The sequence below is a fragment of the Convolutriloba macropyga genome, chromosome 8 (genome assembly GCF_964194025.1).
Source record: "Convolutriloba macropyga chromosome 8, txConMacr16.3, whole genome shotgun sequence".
Taxonomy (NCBI): domain Eukaryota; kingdom Metazoa; phylum Xenacoelomorpha; order Acoela; family Convolutidae; genus Convolutriloba; species Convolutriloba macropyga.
In genome coordinates, this window is record NC_134475.1 from 30928631 (window position 1) to 30947666 (window position 19036).

At 37.5% G+C, this 19036-nt stretch overlaps 1 protein-coding gene across 2 annotated transcripts in view; it reads right to left on the reverse strand.

Annotated features, from left to right (window-relative positions):
- Positions 1-19036, reverse strand: part of LOC142344680 (ATP-dependent translocase ABCB1-like) — a 122837-nt gene that overhangs the window by 95959 nt on the left and 7842 nt on the right. For both annotated transcript variants that reach the window (XM_075396519.1, XM_075396518.1), the window contains exons 2-5: positions 15173-15333; positions 11966-12130; positions 11618-11756; positions 11080-11342 (exon numbers count right to left, since the gene is read on the reverse strand). In XM_075396519.1, the coding sequence (XP_075252634.1) occupies positions 11080-11342; positions 11618-11756; positions 11966-12130; positions 15173-15333 (728 nt within the window). The remainder of the gene's footprint in view (positions 1-11079; positions 11343-11617; positions 11757-11965; positions 12131-15172; positions 15334-19036) is intronic.

Genomic DNA, 19036 nt, shown 5'->3' on the forward strand with positions numbered 1-19036 from the left:
AAGAAACGGCTTTTTCCGTCAACCTGAAAACTACATCTCTAGGCTTAAATCTATTTTTAGATATCACCAATAAAAAAAGTTCGCAATGCCTTTCATAACTTCTGATGTGAGAAGTAAAAATTTTGATGCTTCTGTTGAATGGTGAAGTAATTTTTGGGTATTTCATTTGTTCTCCTAATCACCATAAAATGTTCAGCCGGGGTTTTGAAGTAGCAGATTAAATTATTCTTGCTTATATTAATTGGATTAGCCAAAACCTCTTATTTGACTGTTCTCATAAACCGTGATTAATGTAATCGCTTTTCGTTAACTAACTTTGAGATTCACAATAAGGAATGAAAACTTGGTGTTGTAAGTTAACGTTAGTTTTCTGTTTTGCTTGAAGCTGTCTCCCTATAAATTGTGTTCAGTATTTTTTTTACATGAAGGTTTTAATGTTGATCCTGGTCTGCACTCACTGTTTGTAAAACTTGAATTAATTAGGTTTGCTGAATTTCTGATGATGCTCAGGAAAACAAAACGAAGACAATAAAAACGCAGATTAACGTCAGTTCAGCTATTTTTTTCAGTGTAAATGGATAATCCCAAACTAGTGATTGAACAGCAGAGAAATCTAATTGACATCTTGTTTGATTTTCTCCGAGGTGAAATACGCGGAGAATTGAGGTGCTCGCCGTTTGCTCGTCGTGCTCTTCTCAAAACTGTTAATGACTGGCAAACTGATTTGAAGAGGTGTTTGGCTTTGTTGTTGAGAACACTGATCTCGCAGCATAGAGCTGCGGGAGCCGCTGAAAACTCTGAACTTGGTAAGTTTTGACGTTGATATCCAAGCTTCTTTTGAACTGTGTCTGTTCTACCGGTTGGTTGTATTCGATAGCCATTGATTGCGTAATTTGTGGGTGTATTGTTAACTACACCTTTTCAGCGTTACTATTTTGCGGTTTATTCGTTTTGTTTCATGATAGCCTGACTGCATATAAAAGCAGTTTGGTTTCTGTTGATATCCTTCACAAGGAGTGTAAAGACTTCGTGCCAGAAAGTGAAGATAAGACAGGAAAAGATAGTGTTGATCGTTCGTCCGCGATTGTCGAGGGCAGCCCGGGTTTCCGGAAGTTCATCAAGAAAGTACAAACGCAGCCAACTGCTGCTCAGAAATAATGACTATTAAATGAGTTGGATGTTTAATCTATGGTTTGTGAGGTATACATCCTAATCCTAAACAATAATTGATAAAGCATCTATTCTTGAAGATCATTCGTTTTGCCTCTTTGTCCAGCTCAAAATACGGAAGTTTTGTCTACCTTTGAACAGATACCTATGAAAGATGTTTTGTTTTTTTGTGTGTTGTTAAAGTAGAGCGCACTTTAACTGCTTATCTAAGTATTATTGAGCCCTCCAGTTTCATCATAAAGATGAATTCCTTTCAATCTTTTTGGAAATTGGCCTTTGGTTGAATTATCTGCTTTGCGATCTGCACATACACTTTGAGTGGTTTAAAAATTTATCCGAATCCTGCGCTCAAACTGCTTTTGCTTTCAAATCGACTTGTCTGATTTGTTCAAATTGACAGTTTTTAGATTTGTTATGTCCGAAGACACTCCTGAAGAGAGTCGCACGGAATCAAAGTCAATAAACTTACCCGAAGGATTTTTGTCTTTGTCGGCCTTAGTGAACAGCCTATTTTCGGTTTGGCTTCTTTCACTTTGCATAAATGTAGCGCTGATTTACTTTTGAGTTAAACTAATGTTTTTAGGCGCCTTTCTCCCGACATCGAAGTTGTCTGGTTGTGGATAAAAAAAGGGACTGTCTTGATCTCAACCTTTCGTGCCTTGCTGACTTCAAAGGTAACAGTGTATCAGAACAACAAAGCCGATTTTCCAAAAATTTATCTTTTTCAGGCATCGAGTTAGTGTGTGCTGGTTTTCGGTTTTGTTTCGAAGTGACACCGGGAAAGAAGTTATACCCTTTTCGATTCACTGATGGTTACGTAGGAAACCAGGCAGTGGTGAAATTTGGAACACCTGTTCTGTTGGCAAGAGACTTGGACCCCAAAATGCGGTCTGGTGCATTCTGCTTGATCATTGGCGTTGAATTCGATAGAATGAAGTTGTTCTGTGGAAAAACTGGTATTGAGTTCTACATACCAATTTCGGAGACGGCGGAGAAGACTGAAGGATGGAAGAGAAAGTCTTTTTTCCTGTGATCTTATCGTTTGCCGCTACCAGACATGTTTTGCAAGGGATTGTATCCAATTTGAGTACTGTTGTTGACTGCATATCTCAATAAAGCTCCGATTTGCTATTTTGAAGGTTCAGTTTTAAATTTTCTGTGGGAGGTATTTTTAGTGTTTCACTGCTTTTAGATGCTATGGATCTGAAAGGTGCGTTTGACTTATCCCTAGTAGCCGTTAATCGGAATATAGAAGTCTTGAGAGTTGCGGTTCAACAAATGACAACCGATAAAAATGCACACGAGACACGACACTTGTTTGAAGCCGTGAACACTAGGCAAATTAAAGTGAAGCGGAGGCTTTCCAGGATATTGAGCGTGTGTCGTTCATACAATGATTGTCGATGCTGCTGGAAATTTAGCCTGAGTAATCTGGATACCAGTAGGCACCTTTCCGTAGAAGATGTGCGTTGTTATGAAGACGAAGTCGATTCTCTGTTCTTGTCCACCAGCCAGCGTGAGTCATTCTAATTCTTCTATTTTCAACCTCAATGTGCAAATCATTTAATTTGCAGAGCTGGAAGAAACCTTTCTGGATGACAGTTTGTTCGAGGCTTTCATCGATTGTGACTGACCGGCTTTGTTCAGAGTTGGGACAAGGTTACAGTGGTATAGCTTTTTTCTTTTGTTTCCATAATTGTGTTGAAGATAATTTAATGCATATTTAGAAAACAAGTCACCGATGTTGGAGGAATTGCAATCATCGGCAAAACCTTCTCGATGCAGCTATCCAGACTTTGGAATTTAGAGCTCGATTTCTTCGATTCCTAAGTCAATTTATTTTTTGAAATATTTTTTTTGAGCGACCAGGAATCTAGACATGCTGTTTTTTATTCGATGTAAGCTTTGAATCGACAAATTCAAATTGAGCTTTTAGAATTTGATAAAAAGATTTCTACTGCAAGTCAATTGGTCATCGAAATGAGTTATTTCTGTATATTTCATTAATTTTTTTGGCTATTGTAAAATTGTTTGTCTGTCATCCTCTTACTTTTTTCAGTGTTGGAATGATTCTTTGGCTTACCTAAATGTTCTTACCGGGTGTATCCTGTCGACCTTTGTATTGAACTTTGGAATTTCTTCGAAAAACAGTATCATAATGGTAACTATCAACCTGGACGATGAGCTGGCTCAAATGACTTCTGAGAGCTCTCAATGTCAGCTTGAATTTGAAAAACTGGTTGATCAGATTGCTAATATGTCAATTGACGAAAAAGATCTGTTGAAACTAAAGTCGCTAGCGTGCAAAGTTAATTTAAATAAAATGAACTCTGAACTCAAAAAGAATTTGAGCACACATATTGCAGCCGTATTCAGTCGACAGACAAAGTCTGCGCGTCACATAGTGTTTGATTTTTGGTTTCATTACAGATTTTCTGTTGACTTTGGATTGTACTTGCTTGAGCTTGAGCGTTTAATTTGTACTGCCTACAGTTTCTTTTCAATAACATTGGGGAATGTAGGTGTATGCTCGAAAGTGTTTTTTTTTCAGAATGAGCACGCAGTTGAAGAAAAGTTTCGATGAATTCTTTGCTTCAAGTCATGCTGGTCATAAAAGATTCCAAGACATCGTTGGCGCCACAGTTGGCGAAAGTTGCAAGTTCAAAAGCCATCTTTTGGCTAGCGCACTGAGCTGCAAGCTCAAAATTCATCAAGAAGCGGCAAAAATGAAGCGTAACATCATTCGGTCAAGAAAGACACAGTATTATCTGCCGTATGGTAAGTCATGTGATTTCTTGTTGTTGCGGCGAGTGACTCGACAGACTATTCAGCTCTTTTCACAATTTCTTTATCTTAACGTTCTGTTGTGTCTCATGTTCTGGTAAGGTGTGTGAAGAGAAAGGCGACCCAGGTTGAACTCCGAACCATGAACTCCGAACTCCGCTGCATACAAAAATGTTACAAATTATTGAAATTGTGTCTGATTTGTTTCACTAGAGATTCTTATGGAGTTGAAAGCAAATTTCAGTAATGAGTTTTTCCGACGGTAGCGTCAGTTGCTGCTAGATTATTTCTTAAGTAGTAGATCACAACCAAAAGTTTCAGCTTTGACTTTTTTTCAGACACAAATGTCAGTTAAATCTTCTTCGTCTAGCTCGGAGTCGCGAATGGATCTCATTCGGCAGGCTTTTCCTCTCTTAGACAATAATGAGCTGTCGAATTTGTTAGCTATGCAGTCGACTATTTTGCAACAGCAAAGCAGAAGGTCATCGAGAAGTCTACCAAAGCGTTGTGGAAGGCCCGAAGCTCCTCTATCTTCTCTGTTGCATAGTTCTCCAGGGTCTTTAGTTTCACCGTCAACTTCACAGCAGCTAGAGGTCTGTTTGTGTATTTGATTACTTTAGCATTTGCTCATTCATTGTACAAGCCGTTCATTATAGCATCGGAGTTAACATTGTGTCACAGATGACGTGTTATTTGTCGTGGAGGCCCTGAACCAAATGGTCAATCATAAGAAGGAGACCCACAAGGTTGATTGACGCTACTAATAAGTGGTATCTTTGCATCAAAATTTTAATTATCTGTCGACAGAGCGCCATTCCTTTTTTCGATTTTTCAAATGATTTTAGGCCAGCAATACATCTCGTGAATGTGTTGAAGATGTCGTCCAGCTAATCAACCAGCGCTATATCTTACAGACAATAAATACCGAAAATTCAATGTCGGCGTCGTCGAATCAGGTGCTCTGCATTCATTGTAGCTTCTGTAAATTTTGCCAAATTTTCAATTAATTTCAATTAATTTTTTTACTGTTTTACTGTTTTAGCGGGCTTTCGAACAAGTTGCCGCCATTGGTGACAGGGCTTATGTCAAGAAAAGAGTTATTCCGCGAAAGTCATCACGTCGCAGTTGCTTGGCCAAGAATGCATATGGAATTCTCAATTGTTCGGTGACCATTGCTAATCATTTTTGCGGTTTTAGAGAATTACCGTGCAACTTCTGCGGAGCTTTGAGGTGGACTGAAGAGACAAGTTCTATTTGCTGCTACTCCGGGAAAATTGGTTTGCGACCAATTCCGGAACCACCTTGTTTGTTAAAGAGTTTGTTCACCATGGATACCGAGAGGGCTGTCATTTTCCGCAAATACATTCGACAGTTGAATAATGCTTTGGCAATGGCTTCAATTAAAATGGGTGGCACCAACGCAGATAATAATGGATTTCAACCCACCGTTTTCATTCAGGTAACTGCTGATTAGTTCAAGATTACAATCTTTTTGAGGTTATTTTGATTTTTAGGGAAAATCTTATAAATTGTTTGGACCTCTCAAGGCATCCGATGACCAGCCGAAGTTTGTGCAACTGTACGTTCACGATCCTCGGGCAGAGGAGCAGTCAGTGCGCCTGCGTTTGGAGAGTTTGAAGTTGCCGTCTAATGTTACGCCTCTAGAATTTCAAACTTTATATGGGTTGTTGCGTGATCTCCAAGTTAGTGACCTCTTCCTCTGTTTCCAGACTAATCTGTAGATATAACTTGTAATATAACTCATTTAGGCAATGCTGCGGGAAGTGAATCCTTTTGTCAGCGATTTTGTTCAGATAGCAGAACTGGATGAACATAGTTCAAGTTTGAAGTTTGTTATTAACCCCTCTGCCCGGCCACAAAATGAGCATCCGAGAGTCCATAATGTCAATCTTCATGAAGTTGCAGTTCTGTACAATGAAACTCCTCAGCCAAGTGATATAGTTGTTCACCGAAAGTGCGGTGGACTTTCTATAGTATCTGATACTCACAGGGCATTTGACCCTCTCCACTTTGTTCTTCTTTTTCCCCTCGGCACAGAAGGCTGGCATCTGAAAATTCCTCAAAAGTAATTTTTTTGCTTGACATTATTTCAAAAACGGATTCTATAGAATTTCTGTTTTAGGGGACAAGGTGACAGAACAGTAACGAAGTTACAGTTCCACGCTTTTTATCTGCATGAGCGAATAGGCTCGTCCAATTATCTTTTAAGAGCAGAACGTCTTCTACAAGAGTATCTCTGCGTTTCTTTTGCAACCATTGAAAATTTGCGTTTGCAGTTTGCTAAATTTAATCAAGAAAGTTTGCGATCAGAAATCTTTGCTAATTTGGAAGATGCAATTACTTCCGATGACTGTAATATACGGCTTGGAAAACGTGTCATTTGTCCTAAGTCGATCTACAACAGCCAAAGGAGTCGGTTCTGTAGGTAAGAGTAAAATCATGTTTGACAGGTTTGGCAATGATTTAGTAGTGAGTTTGATTTAAGATACCAAGATGCTATTGCCGTCTGCCGAAAATATCACAAGCCTGATTTCATTATCACTCTCACCTGTAACCCTATGTGGGCTGAAATTCAACAGCACTTGGCACCAAGACAGACAGCAATGTCGCGACCGGATCTCGTGTTCCGCGTTTTTCGGTTGAAACTCCGATCTCTAATTGACGATCTGCGATACAATGGTTAGCTGTTTGCCAAAAATCTCTGCAATTTTTACTTTAAAATTACGATGAATAATGTTGATGACTTTGAAAGAAAATGTTTTGATGTTATTTTTGACCTATTCTCCGCTCAGTAATTTGTAATCAGCTGTCTGAAAAATTTTTCAGGAGTTCGGCAGGATGCTTGCGTTTACTTACGTGGTTGAGTATCAGAAGCGTGGTTTGCCGCATGCGCACATCCTGCTAATTGTTGCGGAAAATGATCGGCTTCGAAATCCTGAAGATGTCAACGCGATTATTTGTGCTGAGCTTCCACCAAAGCCTTCAGCTTTTGGTTGCAAGAAAAAGAACGTGCAAGCTGGTCGATTGCACGCAACAGTGCTAAAGTGTATGATTCATGGACCGTGTGGTGTACGAAATCCACGTTCGCCCTGCATGGTTGACGGTAAATGTTCTAAAGGGTATCCTAAGACCTTTTGCAAGCAAACATCCTGGACACAATGGTCAAGTTATCCGTCGTACAGGAGGAGAAGCACAGACGACGGAGGTTCTACTGCAATTGTCGGTGACTTTGTTGTGGACAATAGCTGGGTGGTCCCATACAGCCCTTTTTGTCTCTGAAGTATGATGCCCATATTAATGTGGAAGCTTGTGTTTCACCATTTGCCGCAAAGTATCTGTTCTTGTACATCAATAAGGTATTTTGGACTGCTATCGCAGTTTTTTGCTGTAGCACTGATTGCTATTGCACATGGTACTAAGTATTTAACATGCTTTCTTTTTTGTAGGGTAGCGACCGAGCTATGGTCAAACTAACATGTGATATAACAGATGAAATTGAGCACTTCGAGAATATGCGTTGCATTGGTGCCTTGGAAGCTTGTGCTAGAATTTTTTCGCTTCCGCAATCTGAACGGTATCCCTCTGTCCAACAGTTGCCAGTTCATCTTCCTAGGAAGCAAAATATAGTCTTCGAAGAAGGACGTGAGCGAGATGTTATCACGGACGTGGCTCGCTGTAAAACTGAGCTGACCGAGTTTTTTAACTTCAACATGAATAATCTGGGGAGCATGGTAAAGTACTGTGATTTCCCCGAGTTTTTCTTCTGGAACAAGAAAGCAAAGTGTTGGATAAAGAGAAGAATTAATACTGGAACAATTGGTCGTGTATATACAGTTCATCCGTCTGCTGGTGATCGGTACTATTTACGACTGTTGCTGCATCACAATTTTTGCAAAGGTGGTAGGCTTCTGTTACTGTATTGCTTATTGTTTTTGTGTCTTTTATGTTGTTTCTGTTACAGGAAAAACCACGTTTGATGAAATGCTCCATGTCGGTATGGTGAAATTTAATTCTTTTAAAGAAGTGTGCTGTGCAATTGGAATACTGGATGACAATGAAGAGTGGGAAAAAGTGCTTAATGAATCACTGTCTTCTATGTCAAGTCGACAGGCACGTGAACTTTTTGCTCTTATGTTGCTTTTCTGTGAAATTCCGAATCCTCTCGAACTGTTCTTCAAGTTTTTTGATTTCTGGGTCGACGATCTGAGACGCGAAGATCCGAACCTGTCAAGGAGGATTCTTCAATTTCATGCCTTAAGAGAGTTGGTGGGAGAGCTTCAGCTACGAGCTAGGTGTTTGGAAGATTTCAATTTGCCAAATGTCACGGAACACGAGCTTGAGGAACTGAACATAGCTACAGACCAAGTGATTGCTTCAAGGTCGGCTATATTTCGTGAAGAAACGGACTTCAATCATGAGGAATTGAGGAGTTTCGTATCACAGTGTCAGAGTTCACATCCAGGAGGCCTTTACTACTCTCAACGTGTTTTTTTTCAGAAAGCAGCAGGTTCTATATCGTGTGGTACCCAGTTTTTGGCCTTCATTGATGCTCGTGGTGGTACTGGGAAAACTTATCTTTTAAATGCAATTCTCGCTTTTGCACGGTCCTCAAAGAATTTTATAACTCCTGCAATTGGTGTTGCTACCAGTGGGATTGCTGCTACACAATTATCTAATGGCCGCACTTTCCATTCGCGCTTCAGAGCGCCCCTGGATGTGATGAAGCATTCAATTTTGGATATTTCGGTGCAAACCCAGCTGGCTGAGTTAATTCGCGAAAGCGTTGTGATAGTCTGGGATGAAGCTCCAATGGCAAACCGTTTCCTCTTGGAGGCTTTGGATAGAAGTTTAAGAGACATAATGCTCTGTGAAAAACCTTTCGGTGGAAAAAGCCTCGTTCTTGCTGAAGATTTCAGGCATTGCTGGAAAGAAACTTTCATCTTTTCAGTAAATGATTTTGGAACTTAAATTCTGTTTAGGCAGATTCTTCCTGTTGTGAAAGGAGGGAACAGGGCTGATATAGTAAAGGCTTCTTTGAAGCGCTCTTCTTTGTGGAAAAGCTTCCAGAAATTTTCGCTCGATGAGAATCTTCGTCTCATGAACTCTTCGCCTGCTGCTGGCGAATATGATGAATGATTCTTGAAAGTTGGAAACGGCTTAGCTCCAAACTCAATGTTTGCGCTCCTGCCGGCTGACAAAGTAGAATTAATTAATTCAAAGGAACGACTAAACAGCATTCGAAGTATGGTTTATTGGGTTTTCAAAGAGAATCTGCAAGTAAGTTCAGAATTTTCTATTTTGCTAACTGTTGTTTTATTTTGTCATATTTCAGCAAGCTAAAGTACCTACCGGTAGCTGTGTGTTGGCTGTTACAAATTCTTCCACAGCAGAAATTAATCGAATATGTACAAATCAGTTTCTTGGAAGCAGCTTTGTGTGCTATAGCGCTGATAGAGTTTACGATCCTGAGGATGATTGTCGGTACCCTGTTGAGTTTCTGAACAGTTTGAGCGTACCGGGTGTCCCTGGCCATTGTCTTGTTTTAAAACGGGGAATGCCAGTTATCTTGTTACGAAACTTGAGTCCAAAATCTGGTCTCTGCAATGGAGTTCGTTTGATCGTTAAAGAGGTTATCGAAAATCGACTTATAGCTGTGCATTTTGCAGATGGAGGTTGCACTGAAACACTCTTTATTCCTCGAATCAATCTTATTATTGATGAAACATCTAGCGTGCCTCTCAAGTGGCGCAGACGGCAATTTCCACTCGAACAGGCGTTTTCACTCACCATAAATAAAGTGCAAGGCCAAACTCTCTCACGCGTTGCTGTATGGCTTGAAGTACCAGTGTTTACCCACGGTCAGTTCTATACAGCAGCTTCTAGGATAAACAATCCGAATAATATCATGTTTTTCATTTCCAAAGACGAACAGTTGCCAGACTTCAGCACTCAAAATATTGTTTTTGAAGAAGTGCTTAAATAAAATTGAGTTGTCATAATAATAAATGTTTTACCTTAAGCTAAAGTGGTGCTGTCGGCGGAGTTTGTTCTTTTGTCCACTTTATTGTTAATTTTAAAAAAATTGAAACAGTCCGTTTTTCTTCCTGTTTCGGGGGGGGGGTAGAGCAACTTACTGGGACTAATGAGAATAAACAAATCATTACTTCGAGTCAATGTAACCATTTTTCAGACTTTGAATGAAAAGCAAAGACTTTGAGATATTAGACCTCCAGAGAATCAACATCGACTACCAGCAGTGTCACTTCTTTTTGGCTCTATTAAATCACTCATAAAAACTTCTTTGAGACACGTGGATATCTTTAGTATTCCTTTGAGGCAACAATCTACCTCTAATTCAATTTAATCCTGCAGTTGATTTACTTAAGTTTCTGTTCCCAAATAGGAGATCTGGTCTACTTTTCGTTTTCCCAAACATAACTGCAGACACCTATGTCTCTTTCCTGAGTTGTTATAAACGCCTAGCGGTCAAATTGTCTTCCGAAAATTGTTTCAAATTTTTTCCGCAGTTTGTCTTTGAGTACATGCTTTAGTTTTAAGATGTCGATGAATGATTGAGTAATGAATTGCGGAGCTGAATACTCGGTGAATCCGGTCATTTCTGTTCTTATGGTTTGAATATTTGTTAATCTTTTGCTTTTTGTAATTATTAGTTATACGTGGTCTCTGTTAGAACAACCATCTGCCTAAATGCACTAGCGGTACCATGCGACTTTTGTTTTTGCCCCCTTTTTTAACTCTTTTAGTTGAGTTTTGCCTTGTTTTTTTAATTTTGGTAAACTCTTAAAAACATAAATTTTTATGTTGGAGAAAATTTGTTTTCTGTAAGAATTTGCCCCAACGGGTCTGCTAGTAATTATTAAAACATCGTCTTGTTCAACTAATCTTCATGCTTTTCAAATTTTCACTTACGCATAATTCAGGACGTATTTAGACAGGTGATCATCGTAAAATTGATGACTTACGCTACATGCGTTACAGCCATTACCGTGAGCGTGTGAAAAGTCAAAGTATATTTATGACCTTTTATTACTGCAAAATTAACCCAATAGGAACACAAAATGAACCCAACAGCAATCAACCTACCCATTGCTCTGAGATTCTGCTTCCTCACCAGATTGGCATAAACCCCGTCCAAGTTCATCAACTCCTGATGAGTACCTTGCTCTCTTATCTCACCCTCTTCAAATGCAATAATTTTGGTGGAATTCTTGATGGTTGACAGTCGATGTGCAATGACGATGGTAGTTCTTCCTCTGCTTGCTTTGTTCAATGCATCCTGCACAACTTTCTCACTTCCTGTGTCCAAAGCCGAAGTGGCCTCATCCAACAACAGAATGGAAGGATCTCTGGACCGAACAAAAAAACTAAAGGTGACTTTCGTATCCTACCAAAGCGACATACTTTTGAAATGCCATATTCAAATTAATCTTAAAAACAACAACACTTATAAATGACTAGAATTTTAAAAAATGCTTTAAACATGACAACTCATCTGTACAGGGAAATTTACATCGAAACCGCCTAGATTAGACTCTGTACATTCATCCCGATGGGATGCCAAAACAAAAATAAGAGACAAACTTTTGACAACTGTTAATCTTAATAGAGATAATGTTCTCACCTGATGAGTGCCCTGGCAATGGCTATGCGCTGTTTCTGTCCCCCTGACAATTGAGCCCCTCTCTCGCCCACATCAGTGTCGTATCCTTTCTCAAATGCCATTATGAAGTCATGCGCATTCGCCATCTTGGCCGCATGTTCTGAACAGGCAATAAAAACCAATAAATATCTGCTGTAGAAAAGTACTAAAACAATTTTAATGGTACAATATATAATTCTACGTATATGTAAAATGTTCTCTGAATAATTGGCAATGAAGGTAGTGAAAACTTGAAAACTAATCACGCGTACCTTTGATTACGAGTCTATAAACATTAGGAGAAACTATGTGATCAAGTAACTGTACTACCTATTTCTTGTTGAGTGGGAGCTTGGGATCCTTCTTTGCCGAAAGCAATGTTCTCCCCAATGGTATAGCCAAACAACACTGGCTCCTGACTCACCACTCCTATTTGGCGTCTCAACCATCCCACATTCAGATCCCTCACATTCACATCATCCAACGTTATTTCACCTTCAAACCGAAAATCAATTAAGTGTATTTCCACACAAAAATCAAATCGTTACCTAAACAATCATGTTTTTGCAGCGGTGCAATAGATTTTCAGATTTTTCTTTACCAGAAAAGGAACGCAAAAATAATGACGTTGTTTTGTGTGTTACAAAATGCCACAAAGATTTCAATTTTCACGCTAAAAATAATTGTTTTTTTTTTTAATTTCAAAGAGCAGCGTGCCAAAAAAGCCACAGTTTTGCCCAGGATAAACATGGCACGCAGATTGCCGAGTAGAGCTGCAAGATAGATTTTGACGCGTTGCGTGAAACTTAGATAGTAAAAAATTAGTTAAAGTTATTGATTCAGCTCAATTAAAACTTGATATTGATAAATTGATATTGATTGTTGAATTTCATTCGACAGAAACCTTTCAATTAGGATTCTTTATGATGAAAATGTCTTTGACTTATACTTATTTAAACAAGATAAGATGGCTCGTGCGAGTCTGTGCGTATCACAGTATGTTCCAACATAACTTTCATACTTGCAAAATTCATTCATGTCTGTCAGAGAAACCGTTGGGAGTATCTGAAAGCAACTTCTATTCATTGGAGAAAATAACTTGTAATGATTGAACAAAAAAATGTGCAGTCTTTTTTCATCGGACAAAAAGAAAAACTCTTTAGCACAATCTATAAACATAACCGACTAACGTCGGGCGAATTGCTCTCAAACGACCGGCGAGCGGTTGGCTTCGTCAGTAGCTAGCCACGGGGGGGGGGCTGCACTGGGGGCTGATGGGGGCAACACTGGGTTGGGGGGGGGGCAACAGCGCGGTGGGGATGGGGGTCAACGGGGGGGGGGTTTCTCAACCTCTCAGAACCTCGCTTTACACCATAAGTATAAGTATAAGTCTCCAAAACAGTTTGAGCTGAAACAGAGCTGAAAGGCTCTAAGAGCACTTAATGCCCGCTGGGCGCTACCTGTTTATCCCGTTTTTGAGGACGAAAAGTCAAAAGCGTCAGACAAAAAATCGGTCAAGCGAAAAATCGCATAAAAAAAAGACCAACAGGACTAATATAATTGCTACAAACTTCGTTTGAGAGCAATTAAAAATAAGTGTAGTACAATTTTAAGGACCCGCACACAGACAAGCCATAAAAGCACACACACACACACACACACCACACATGTGTTACCAGAGAGATTTGAAAACCTCAGTTTTGCTTTTGGAACCGCAATTTGTCAGGAATAAAACCTAATTTTTCTAATTGTTTATGATTTCTGACAGTTTTGGCACTCTGCCTCTACTCTGCCTCTACATGTAAGAAAACGCTGAAGGCTGACGTTTAAGACTCTTATTTAGTAGTATTGAGGAAAATTGCTTATCAATTAATTTTATGTTTCGGCTTTCCCACTCTTCGTAGTATTCTTAAAGAACGGAAAATTTTAATATTTTCAAGAAGTGAAAGAAAAACAATTTAGTTTTTCAATTTACAGGCACCCAGCAGTTTTAAACCGATCAAAATGAAGTGCGATTTCAAATTACAGAGAAATGAATAATAATTTTGTTTTAATTGACAAAAAACATATAAACATTTTCAAAGGTTTCCAAGCTGGCGATCAAAAAACACTCAAAATCTTCTGTATTGCATTATAATAGATAAGGTTATTTTGAACGATCTGCTATGACATACAGAATACAAATAAAAAAGATAAAAAAAGATTTCCATATTTACTGTTAAGTACTAAATTTGGTTGATTTGTTGTTCATTCCAAGAAAAAGATTTTTTGACGTCTCCGTGGCTTTTAGTTTTACATTTTAAAAGCTGATTTTTGCTATTTTGAGAGCCCTAAACTGCCAAAAGTCTTCTATTTTCCAAAAACTCTTTTCGATACAGAAAAACATTGGTTCTGACAATAGTTTTACATTAACAGAAAGAAACAGAGAGAGAGAGAGAGAGAGATGGAAGAAAAATTTTAAAAAGTTGAAATTCTTTAGTTTTACGTTTGAAATATTACAGAATTCGTCCTAATAATCAAAACTCCCTTTAACGTAACTAATTTTACTACAAATTTCTCCATTTGTTTTATCTGAAATTTCAACGCGATCTGTCACCCAGCGAAAATTTGACTGAAGCAAAAAAAACCATACATTATCCTCCAATTAAAATAAAATGTTGGAACAATTAAAGGTAAGGTAAAACCTTGAAGATAGGAAGAAGTCAATGAATGAAATTGAACACAAATATGAACGACGAAACAAAACAAACGTCACCTGAAGAGTCCCGAAACGAATCAATGCCTCGTACTAACTAAAAATATATCATAAAAACGTATCATAAAAACAAATTGTGTGGGGAGGGAAGGGTTGAGATGTTAGTCGGGGTGTTAGAGGTGTAGATGTAGTTAGGGGGAATTAGTCAGCTATGGGATCAAAATGACTCAAAAATACCTTCGATTCGTAAATCAAAGAGTAGCGCAATGCAGCTATGCTCAGCTTGGCAGCAATAAAAAGCATTTAAAGTTAATTAAGCAGCTGGTATTTTGAAAAGTAACGACAAAAATTTTTTAAATTCTTTTTCGAAATTGCACTTTGAAAAATTGCGAAAGTTAAGCTAAAAAAATAGAAAAATATATTAGAGCAAAGAAAAATAAATTACTTCCAAAAACTGCTGTAGCTCGAGGTTTTTCCAATTACTCGTGTCTGTTTCCTTTTTCTGATTTTCCATAATTTTCTCAGCAAGAGCAAATTCATCCAGTTAGAGGAAAAAAATCACTTAATCGACCATTTTTCATGAATAAAACAAGAATTTAAGAGACAACAACTATAAATAACTCTTGATGGAAATTTATAAGAGATACCTCCTATTTATTTTTTCGACACGCTGTTTCTAAGCCGTCTCTAAGGAGCTCAAGAAGGATAATTTACGGTAAATTATGCTATTCCCTTGTCCCTTCGGAACTTCTTTATCACTGTTATTTACTTCACAATGATCATGCGCATAACATTTGAGGTAGCAAAGACATGAAAGCGTCAATCTTTGATATGCTACATACCAGATGTGGGGTTGTAAAACCTCTGAATTAGTGATACACATGTGCTCTTGCCACAACCAGAGTGCCCCACAAGAGCAACTGTCTCTCCTTGATTCACCTTAAAGGTCACCTCCTTCAACACTTTCACTTCACGCCGAGTAGGGTAGGAAAAGTTGATATTCCTAAAAAGTAATTTTTGCTAAAGCAATGGAATTAAAGTATATATTCAACCCAGTGAATTTTCTCAACTGTACCAACACAAAGCTCAATTTGGAAGAAACACGTAACTGCAAGACGAGTTGCTGTATTTACAGTTCAAAGTAACATTTCATAAATAAGTTTTATTCAAACTGTTTCAAAAAAACTTTGAAAAAGATTTGAAATTTGCTACTAAGTTTTCACTGTAAAACAAGACGGATCATTGTCAGCTTAATAATTGAGGCAAACTTGAGTTGTTTTCATTTTTTGATCTCAATTTTGGCAAATGCGATTACATTGGTTATTTGTGTAAAAAGAAATGGTTCAGAACATTCAGAACAACAACTAAAATTCATCGGTTGAAGGGCTGATTCTTGTCAGCAAAAAATGAAATCCCATTTCAGCTCATTATTTAATATCAGAATGTTGCCACTTATTTCTCGTGTTTTTCAAATTATATTCATTCGGAGAATTTTGTTTGCTTCATCAAAACAACTTTCCGTTTCTCTTGAAAGTAGAACAATTCAGAACCGCACAATTAACATAAATGTTATCACATTTGGTTAATTATTTAATGTTATTTTCTTATGGTCGAAAATAACTTTTCAGCATGGGACGAAGTTCATTAGGATAATTTCCAATCCGTAAACAGCCTTAAAGTGGAGAAAAGCATTAAAAACCGACTAACATCTGACAAATTGCTATCAACCAACAGACATTAATGTAGCCTAGATAAGTTCATATAGGTGCAAAAAAATTCGGCAACAGCCTCAAGCATTGACCACTTGGTAATCAGGCCCGTGTTAGCTTGTCCACAATGCCTTTAGTTTCAACAACAGAAACATAACCGACTAAAGCCGGGCGAATTGCTCTCAAACAACCGGCGAGCGGTTGGCTTCGTCAGTAGCTAGCCAAGATTTAGTGAGGCTAGCTTTAGCTTGATTGAAGGGTCATGAGATGAAGGTAATAGGTGATGATATCACGCCATATCACAGGAGCTGAAGTGCGGCATAAATAAAATAGTTAAGGAAAGAGAGAGAGAGAGAGAGAGAGAGAGAGAGATAAAACGTGAACGAGAAAGAGAAGGAAATAAACCCTTACCGAGATCGAGAAAGAGAGATATAAAACATTTCCATGATGAGATTCACCTCCGCAATTTCTCGTTTTCTAGCACTGTTATTAATTAAATCATATAGAAAAAACTAAAAGCGCAAAATTCAAAAAAAAGTTTACACAGCGCATTGAAAAAAATGTTAAAAACAATTCTTTGTCACTGGAGTTCTGTTATTTGACCCATCTGAACGACTTAAATAGTTTCGTTGGCCAATAATGATCGTTAAACACAGGAAAAGACAAAAAATATTCAGAAATTTTTTAAAATAATTGCAAATTTTAACAAAATCTAGCTGGAATTCGTGATATTAAAATTTTCAGACCTATTTCAACGTCGATACACACTATCCAAAATACCTATTTCAAGCCTTAAACAGTTTCACTGGCTCATAAAGATCAAAAAACTTGAAACATGGCAAATTCTCAAAAATTTGAAAAAAAATCAATTTTATAAAAAAAATTGCTAAAACTCGAGTCATTAAATATTGATAACCATTCCATTAGCTCTCAAAAATATTCAGCCGATTATTATCAAAACTCGGCGGAGGTCCCAAGGCCCTTGGTGCCAGCAAAAAAAAATAAATCAAAAAACATGAAAAAAGCAAACAATTTTTAAAATTGCTTATTGCTTAATGGTGATATTAAAACCTTGCAAAAATTCTATTACATCTAAAAACATTGCAAGACCTGTTATCAAACGCTGGAAGAGGCTCCTAGGCTCTTAAGACTGGAAAAACCAAAAAAAAATTCAAAACAATTCCAAAAACTCGAAAACAATTGCAAGTTTTATCATAAAATTGATAAAAATTGTGATATTCAAAAGTGAGAAATATATCATGGCCAATAAAAAATTTGCAGCAACTTATTATCAAACTCCTAAGGAAGTTTTCTCAACCCTAGGACTGGAAAAACTTGAACAATGACAAAAAGCGTCAAAAAACGAAAAAATGCTCTCAGCAACTTATTATCAAACCCTTAAGGAAGTTTTCTGGCCCCTAGGTCTGGAAAAACTTGAACAATGACAAAATGTCAAAAAAATGAAAATCGCAAGTTTTGTCAAAAAATGCTAAAATTCGTAAAATTAAAATCTTAAAAACAATCCATTACATCTAGAAACTATGCAGTAAACTATTATCAAACCCTATAGGAGGCTCCTTGGCTCCTGAAGCTGAAGAAACCTAAAATCTGACAAAAAATTCGAAAAACTTAAAAATTGCAATTTGTATGAAAAAATTGCTAAAATCTGTAATATTGAAAACCATTCCATGGCCAATAAAAGAATTTCATCAACTTATTATCAAAGCCTCAAGGAAGTTTTCTTGCCACTAAGTCTGGAAAAACTTGAACAATGACAATAAATGTCACACAAAATGAAAAAAAGTGAAAGGTTTGTCCAAAAAATGCTAAAATTCGTCATGTTAAAATGTTTAAAACATTTCGATTACCACAAAAAACTGTGCAGTTATCTATTACCAAACACTAGATGAGATTTCTTGACACCTAGGGCTGAAAAAACTCAAAAACTGACAAAATTTTCAAAAAGCTTGAAAATTGTATAAAATTAGTATAAATTTGCGTGTTTTTGTTTGGATCACCAAACAAAACACATAGCTCTTTCAAAAAGGTAAAAAGTACTTATTTCTTGACCTCAAGACCTTTACCGACTTTAACTGGCCTCAATTTTAGACTGCTCCAAGAAAAAAATTCGAAAAATGACGAAAAAAACACAAAAAATTGCAACATTTTGGGCTCAAAAACTCCTACAAATGACCTTTTAACCTCAAACTACGGCCTTACAGGTAGGTTCATCACACTAAGCACTTGACGGACTACTAAACACGGCTAAGGGCCTCTAATGAAACTTGATGCCCGCTGGGCGCTACCTGTTTATCCCGTTTTTAAGGACGAGAAGTCAAGGGTCAGACAAAAAATTCAGATCACGAAAATCAATGCAAGCGTGAAAGTCACTCAAGAAGTGACATCGAACGACGAACGAATGATCTAGAACAAAAACGTCAAGCAAAAATTTGGCATAAAAAAGACACGCGTTTACAAAAAAGACATCAGAGCGTGAGACAGATAGACACCATATTAAAATAAACTTTGCACCGATAGGTTCCTCAGGTAAGTGTTGAAAAGTTATATTCGCGAAAAAAGTAAAAAAGAGGGTAGAAATTTGAAAGAAGTTTAAAAACTCAAGAAAAGACTTTCAAATAATCATATTAAAATAATTATTATATGACAATTGGAAATTCTTCGAAACCGAGGTAAAATTGCAAAATGTGTTGAGTGAAAAAACTTTTTGCCTTGCAGCTTAAAATTTGACTAAATGGCCAACTTCAGGGGTTGGTATCAAATTCATTGTTTCTGGTCTGTTATCACGACTCATGGATGAAAAAAGTTATTTAAAAATCCTAAAAAGGACTTTCAAATATTATAATTACATCACATGTATAACTGGTCCCAGATCTGCATTAGTTGCATCTCATAATTGGCGTAGAAACTTTGTTTTGAGGTTTTTATCTCGAAAAACTTTTAGATACCTTTCTTGTATAGTTTTAGATGTCCCAATAT